This window comes from Lepeophtheirus salmonis, chromosome 7, assembly GCF_016086655.4.
Source record: "Lepeophtheirus salmonis chromosome 7, UVic_Lsal_1.4, whole genome shotgun sequence".
In the NCBI taxonomy this organism is placed as follows: domain Eukaryota; kingdom Metazoa; phylum Arthropoda; class Copepoda; order Siphonostomatoida; family Caligidae; genus Lepeophtheirus; species Lepeophtheirus salmonis.
This window is the reverse complement of record NC_052137.2, coordinates 35,816,489-35,824,521: the sequence shown is the minus strand read 5'-3', so window position 1 is coordinate 35,824,521 and position 8,033 is coordinate 35,816,489. Positions and strand designations below refer to the sequence as shown.

At 31.5% G+C, this 8,033-nt stretch overlaps 2 protein-coding genes across 2 annotated transcripts; one reads left to right on the top strand and one right to left on the bottom strand.

Annotated features, from left to right (window-relative positions):
• The first annotated feature begins 210 nt into the window (after window positions 1–210).
• On the top strand, window positions 211–5,446 carry LOC121121653 (uncharacterized). The gene is made up of 3 exons (XM_040716619.2): window positions 211–361; window positions 4,437–4,914; window positions 4,974–5,446. The coding sequence occupies exons 2-3, from the start codon at window positions 4,451–4,453 to the stop codon at window positions 5,347–5,349; spliced, it is 840 nt and encodes a 279-aa protein (XP_040572553.1). The 5' UTR covers window positions 211–361; window positions 4,437–4,450; the 3' UTR covers window positions 5,350–5,446.
• Window positions 5,367–6,988, bottom strand: LOC121121652 (uncharacterized). Its single transcript, XM_040716618.2, has 3 exons — window positions 6,822–6,988; window positions 6,548–6,731; window positions 5,367–6,459 (listed from the first exon to the last, which is right to left on the bottom strand). Exons 1-3 carry the CDS (start codon window positions 6,981–6,983, stop codon window positions 5,444–5,446), a joined length of 1,362 nt encoding a protein of 453 aa, XP_040572552.1. The 5' UTR covers window positions 6,984–6,988; the 3' UTR covers window positions 5,367–5,443.
• Between the last annotated feature and the right edge of the window lie 1,045 nt (window positions 6,989–8,033).

The following is an 8,033-nucleotide window of genomic DNA, read 5'->3' as shown; positions in this document are numbered from 1 at the left end:
AGGAGTAAAATACTAATTATGTCTTTGAAGTGTTTTTAAATAGGTACATTCTACTACATAATATTTGGAGTTGAATACCATAAAAAAGAACAAAAAAACTTGCTTGTTTCCCCTAAGAACAACAAAAGATTTCGATCTAAACTACAAACGAGGATAAGGCTTGCTGGAAGGAGTACAAACCTTCCTTCCTATCTAGACGTTATTTGCATGGAATTATTTTATATTTTTATAACAGTCTATTACTTCCTCCATTATAGTGACAAGCTCCAATCTATCAAAAGGGACTTTTTCTTTGATTTAAACTACAACCTAAAATGACTTCCAAGTTTTGTTAGTACCTATTATGTCGGAGGATTATTAAGTGAGTCACTTAATTAATAATTATTCCTTAATTCAAAAATCTATTTTTCAAAATGTATTATGTACTTTAATGTCTTTAAGCAAAAGTATAATCCAATGTTGTTTAAATATCATTTTAAAACATTGGAAGTTATCCCATGGCCAACAGTTGACCTCCCTCAAGGCGTTACTTTGATTGTATAACGTAACATTTCCCCCAAAAGAAACAGGGAAAAAGGCTCAACATCATCTTATAGTAAACCAATCATACCAACAGCTATACTGTACTACTAAACATAATTTTTCTCCACAATTTTTTAAATGAATTACATATATATATATATATTTCCTAATATTATTAAAATCCTACATACTGTTTTATTTGAAATTATTATAATCTATAATATTACTTCGTAATATTTCAATATTATTCAAAGAAACAATAAAATGGCCAATTGATACATATATATACGAAATTGTATTCCTGTCCTTTTGGAAACACGGAGCATATGTATAAAATAACTGATTACTTTGCTTATTTATCAAAAAGAATACATTATGAAATAGTGTCTAGAGAGACGAGGGAATCGACATCTAACAACAAAATTACAAAATCCAAAGTAAAAGGATTTATGTTTAAAATAAAAAAAGTTGTTTATTTATTTAATTATTGATATTTAACTTTTTCCATTTATATAAATGGGTTTTCTAATTTCTACCTTTTTGTATATTTACAATACATGCGTTCTTACACTCCGACGACGTAAGTATGTTTCATACCAAAGGTATAGTATTTTAAAACATAAAGGATTAGGCTCTTAAGGGGTCCAATTAATTTTTGTTAAAAACAAATGATTTACATATTTATTTTGGGCGAGCTTTTTTCAGCGTTCTTCATTTCAGGGACATTTTCATATTGTAAATAATACAAGATGAATGACGTCATTATTAAATTTCATCACTCACCAGAGCGGTGTTTAAAATCAAATGGATGAAATCTAGCTGGAGCAACTGAGGTTCTACTTGAATTTCGTCTCGACTCTGCAAGTTTCTTTGTAGGGATGATTTTACAAAACTTATTGAGCGCTATGGCATTCAAACAGAGTGTAGAATCTTTAAAAAAAAAAGATGTGCATTCTCCGATCCTTTTCGATGTCAAATGTTATGATAGTAAACATTTTATTCATGCCCATTTTCGACTTTGTTCAAAACTATATGGATTTTTACTTCTAGGAAAAGGCTTCAAGGGAGTTGGGGCGGATCTTTTTGGGTGTTAATTTATCAATATGTTTGCTTCATTGAATGAATAAATATTCAAAATTCTTAATGGACAAAATAAACTAGAGATGGTCCCTTGTCTATAGCTACTCTTGGTTCAAGAGAAAGTGTCGCTGAAATGATTGACGCCGAACAAACGCCTAAATAGATAATATAGATTGTCAAGAAATTTTGACAATCTGTCTTTTGATTAAAATTAAATTAATTTAAAAAAAATGCACCATCTATATGTAAAGTCCTTGACTTATCAGCCAATGTGCTTTTCAAATATATTTTTGCCTTCAAGAGTATTCTGATAATCAGTGGAATACATATTTATGAACAGGTTATTTGTTGACGAAAACTTATTTACATACATCGTCCGTTACACAAAAATAAATCTTGAACCAAATTAAGAAAATGATAAATTCCCCATTTATTTTGCAATATCATGAATAAATATAAGCAAATCAATACTTCATTGACTTAATACGATTATTGACATTCAAGTGTAATTTGCAATCTGGGAAAATAATTAATCAGAATCATTAATGAATACAAAGTGATGAGTATAAAAGTATTCGTGACCAACGTTGCAAAGGGGTGGAAAATTTCCTAGAAAATTTTGCTCCTGGAATTTTGTAAATCATCAAATAAGTAGATTATGTGACTTAGAAGTGTTTCAGATACATGTAAAGGACAATACTTGAGACTTTTTTAGTTCATAGTCTAATTATTAGACACTGAGCTTATGAGTTGACTGAAGATTACTTCTCCTTCGACTCCCTATTCCTCCATAACAAATAGATCTTAATTATATAATAATATTATCATAATTATAGAAAAATATTGATTTTCTCACTCTAGTTATTTTAATTGTAACTTCAACCCAATAAATCTTTGTTTTTTGTGCGTTGCCTCTAATCAAACACGTTAGGAGCCGTGGAAGTGGATAGGAAGGGTCTTAACCCTTCTTCAGTTAAATGCATACATAGTATAGGGTAATCAATGGTCAAGTAGGACCTTGGTTCAATGCACAAGGAAGGTATGTGGAAGGCACTGAATCTCTTTTTGTTAAAACGACTCAGAAGCTTTGGTTATTTTTTGCCAATTAAAATCAAAACAAAATGCTTACAACGGATTGGTTTTCAATTTGAAGAACGGATTTGTATGGGTTCATCTGAAATGTGTGGATTGGTGAAAATATTGGGTCATCATTGGAGGAAGATGTGCTTAGTATGAAGCTCTATCATTGAGAATGTCCTCCCTTTACTAAATTCAAACGAATCAATTAATTATAATCATCGACTGAACAGTAGGAGTGAGTTCCTTAGTAATGCAGGGATTACTTCTTCAGCCCAATTTAATATCCGGAGAGAGCTCCGTGTTGAATAACTTCTTTCTATCCCATAGAACACGGCGGATGTTCTCTGGACGAGATTTCAAAAGTAATGATATCGGTTCTCCGATCCCACCATTCATTACCTTAGAAGTCATTCCTAACAAAATGATAAAACAAGCTTTGACTGTTAGTATTGGTCGTGAAGAGAAGGACCCTTCCTCAATCACAAGGCAAATGTTCGAAATGCTTGGTATTAGCAATCGCATGGAAAATGCAGATCCAAACGTCATTTTGAAGAACCCATTCACTGACACACGTCTAAAAGGCTGAGGTACAGATTAGGGAAGTCCTCTATTTTTACAAATAAGTCCCGGGAAGATCCTAAGGAGAGAATTTGTTATTTTTGCCAAAAATAATAGGAGACCTCTTTTCATTTATTCTACCAATATATAAAAATTACCCCCATCCTTAGGATGCTGGAGGAAGAAGTCCGGAGAAGCTTTCATGTAAGATTGAGTCCCTCGGATTGGCTCATTGTTACGTCCTAACAGTATAAGAATAGGTGACAAATTGAGGTGCTAATTTTCAAAGTGCAAGGTATAATATAAACTGTGAAGCGCAAGAACCAGGAACTCTCTTCTTGGGTTCGTGATTACGTCGCTGAAGCGATATTAATTATACACAATATCAATATACTAACATAATAAATGGATTGGTTACTAACGTTTACTTGTTAGAACTCGCTCGAAAACCTCACTTCTTGATCTAATTAGTTATCTACCGGGTTTTTTTATCTATTCCTCCTTCATTTTAATGTATTTGCATTATAATTTTTATAGTTATTATTTGGACATAGTATGTTTTCTTTTTCGGATTAAAAGCTTTTATGGTTTTTGACTGATGTAATATGTGAGAATAAAAAAAAGGGACAATGGGGCTAATATTCTTTAAGGGGACTACTTTTTTTATAAATGGTAAAAAAAAACTATTTTATATCTTATTTATGAATTTACATAATTGATTTTACAAAGATCATTCAATTTTGATTAATGAACTTTCAATCGTATGAACCGGATAAGATTTACAAATAGTCATTGATGTAACTTTTTAGTCACATTTTAATTTATTTGTCGATTAATTTTGTTTGCTTTATGTACTAATATGTTGAAAAATATTTTTTTCTCCTAAAATAATTCTATTTAAAGCCTTCAACATTGAAAATTTCGAGTTGAACACTGTTTTTAGTCCAAAATTCCCATCAATTCCCGTTAATTCCCCAAAATCCTATTGAACACTTTCTTATTTGAAAATTGTGGGAATTTTGCAACACTAATAGTGCCTGATTTTTGAAGTTTAACATCTTAGTATTTTTTTTTTTTTTTGTGATGACGGGCCACATATTTATTTGTCAATCATATAATATTTTGTATAATATGTAAATATTATTTTGTAAAGATAACAACCCATGTTATTAAAATTTGAATTATTTTTCTTACAGATTAGAATTAAATAATGAATTATATAAATCTCATCAATCTATTTGTGTTGTTTTTTGAAACTTCATTTGCTGATACACAAGAAACAATCAGACAAGGACGTTTTTTCTTTGGTGATCTTGATCTATTTTTTAGCCACTCCTCAGACAACAAAGGATATAATTGGGATGGAAGAAATACTCCACGAGACCCTGGTTTTATAGGCTCACAACAATTAAATACCTTTAGAGACTCATTTGGAGAATTTTTTTATGGTTTAAATGGCAATCAGGTTTATCTCCAATGTTTCGACAAGTATCGCTACCCCAACAACCACTGTCAAGGAAAGTCTGTTTATTTTCCTGTGAATCGTCCTCAGGTAGTTCAACAACAGATTTCCTCCATTGGGCCTTATAAACCAAATTATGAGGATGCTGAGCCAGGTAATACTAACGATGTAGACTTTGTAGAAGTGTCTGCGGATGAGGCCAGAAGATATAGGTTCGTATCTACATATTTATAGTGTATAATCAAAAGAATATTGGAAAATTTTGATTTAGGCCATACTACGGTCGTTTTGATGGAAGAGGTAACGTAAATGTGGGTAGAGGAATATATGAAGCGAGAGGAAAAGATGTTGAGATCAACTGTGATTTTCCAAGGGAAAAAGAAGTTAGAAGGATAGTATGGTGTAAAGTTCCGTCCTATGATCGAAGTTCCTGGAAAGACGAATCAAATAGAGGAAGACTAAGAGTAAAGAGATTGGGTAGATCAAGTACAAAATTGATTATCCGCAATTTTAAACAGGAGCAAGATTCTGGAACATATCGATGTTTTGGCTTAAGAAATCGAGATCAAGGATTAGAGCCCATTTATATGGAAACTGATGTACGTCCAATTGCTTTGCCAGCATATTTCACTTCATATAGAAATTGAGAGACTCATGAATCATGTTAATTTGTTAATTATTTGTATATTAGTTATATATTATGTTTATCCAACATTTAAAAAAATACAAATACAATAGTTTTTATTCTTTTTTTGTGCAACAATTTTGACATTTTAAATTAGTTAAATTTATTTGCTCAACTTCAAGTCCAATCTGTTTTCCGTACTGGTCAACACAATAGCAATATCCTTTCTGACATTGATAGCATTCATAATTTCCGTTTTTACAACAATTTGGAATACCTAATTTTGAATCCAAATACTTTGTCGCCATTGCACAGCGGCAATGCATTGAATCCTTTGCTTTACTTGACGTAGTTTCAAAATCTTGAATCTTATTTCCTTCTCTATCAGAACAGAATTTAGAATTTATACTTGATGCATTTACTTGAATGGAATCAAAAAATCCATCTGGGGAACAACTAGGCCTATGTTCCCCTCCGTACCAAGTCTTTTTTGTATCATTTTCTTCATCTTTGAGACTTTGAATAATTTTTCCACAAGGTCCCAAATAGTCCTCTTGGTAACATGGAAGAAGATCTACCTTGGATCTTGGTAGGAACTCTTCTTCTGATTTGAATGTGTCACTCTCTTGACAAAAACAAAGATCTTCTCTTTTTGTATCTTCAGAATGGATACAGTGAAGCACATCAAAGTTTCCATTTGACTTACATTTAAATCCTCCAAACTTGAAAAAGTTAGACTGTCCTAATTCTACACACTCATCATAACTTCTTTCATATTCTTTTATAGAGTCTCCCTTGTAATGAGTAGAAAGTCGGCAATCCATTTCAATAAGTTCCTGGTGATATCTAGCGCAAAGACATTCCATTTTAGAGTCAATTGCTTCGATTTTACTTCCAGCCAATCCAAAAATTGGAACGCCCTTATTTTTGTCGACGCAATGGCAAAGTCCAGTTCCATAGCATTGTACTGGTGCATACTCGCCGTCCTCTGTGCAAACTGGAGGGGATTCAAATATTCCAACTTCTTCATTGACAAATTTTTCCTCATAATTTGTTAATTTTTCAAGGCAATGGGATATCTTTGGAGACATTCTGAGGCATACAAAATTGTTATTATCCCCTTTTTGGCATTCTATATCGTTAAAAAAAACAAGAGCATGCTATAATTCAAACCGAATTATTCATTAATCTTCTCATGAAGTAAACACAAAATATATCACCTAACATAGGTCCACACATTTCTTTTGGAAACTTTTCAGGCACAATTTTTGAACAGATCTCTCCTTCTTTCAAATATTTGAGGCATGTTGGAGGGCAGCAATCACAGTAATCATCTTCCACTTCGTAGAGAGAGAGAATCCTTCCATGGGTACATTCTGTATCTTCAAGTTCTGGACATTTTTTCTAATTTTCAAAGTAAATGATACCCTTTAATATAGGTATTTATATGAAATGGACTTAGCAACATACTGAATGATGAAGCTATATACTTACAGGACCGCATCCCTCTAGGTTTGTACTCTTGCAAACGTCAGAAGTGCACAAAAAATGTTGATCACAGGGAACAGCCAAGACACTATACTGGCCGATCCAAATAAATATGACTAAAACACCGAATGTATTCAACATGATGTATGCGAAAATATGAAGGAGCATGAGTGAATATGTATTCTATACCTTTTTCTTGATAAGATAAGGCTCTTTGTGGCTGCAGATAAAAACAAAATTATGTTGATCGATATCTTTATTTGCACTCTAATCCCAGTCTATTAATTAGTTAGAGCCATAAGCTTTGAAAAATACCGATAAATTACTGATAATTTCATTGGATTGAACACAGCAAGTAAAATATTCTCATGTAATTGTAAGTGATATCTTTGTTGTGCATTGTTTTATTGGAGATACGAATTAAAAAGTCTAATGATATTATAATTCTAAGGCCTTGATCTATTAGCCAAGATTCACATACAAATTATTAAAAAGTATTTATCATCAATATGTACTTATATGTAGATATTAATTTACCAAAGTGACTAAATTAAACCTATATAAATTTTTTAGTTGATTATCTTTAATTATTTGAATATACATTAAGGATGTAATGACTTAATGTACAAATTGATAAAATTAGGATGGACAAAATTACGGAATATATATATTTTAATACCACGCAACCTTGAAAGCATTTTATGATGACCTAATATACAATTATGGACTGTATATTCTTTGTATGTACTCAGAAGTAAAGGTTGATAGAAATTAACCTTGCTCAGAAGTAATATTGATGTATTACCAACTCATAAAGTAATAGAAACGTTACGACTTATATAAAATATGACGATAGATGTATTTCAATTGAAAAGTGACCCCATATCAAAAATATTTTTTATATGTGTATGGATTTGTATTGTATACTGTCAGTGTTTTTCATACAAAGATTATAGTCGTAAAAAGTATATAGGCATGTCACTCATACTTCAGTCATAAGTCATTAATTATTATACGACACGTAGTTACATACTTTTATCTCACAAACTTTCCTAAAAGGCCCAAACCGATTGATAGTTAAACGTTATGATTATTATACAACTAACTGTAGTACCTGGGATGGCTTGGACTAATTAAGCGTTGGCTAAAACTCAAATTTTCCCTTAAAAATATAGAAGATAACTCCCCATCACACATAACTACTCAATACTTATTTCA

Coding starts and splice junctions, on each gene's coding strand:
- LOC121121652 (XM_040716618.2), bottom strand. CDS start 6,983: ATGCTCCTTCATATTTTCGCATACATCATGTTGAATACATTCGGTGTT. Junction 6,732..6,821: donor ACCTAGAGGGATGCGGTCCT/GTAAGTATATAG, acceptor TTTGAAAATTAG/AAAAAATGTCCAGAACTTGA. Junction 6,460..6,547: donor AATGTGTGGACCTATGTTAG/GTGATATATTTT, acceptor TTAACGATATAG/AATGCCAAAAAGGGGATAAT.
- LOC121121653 (XM_040716619.2), top strand. CDS start 4,451: ATGAATTATATAAATCTCATCAATCTATTTGTGTTGTTTTTTGAAACT. Junction 4,915..4,973: donor GATGAGGCCAGAAGATATAG/GTTCGTATCTAC, acceptor ATTTTGATTTAG/GCCATACTACGGTCGTTTTG.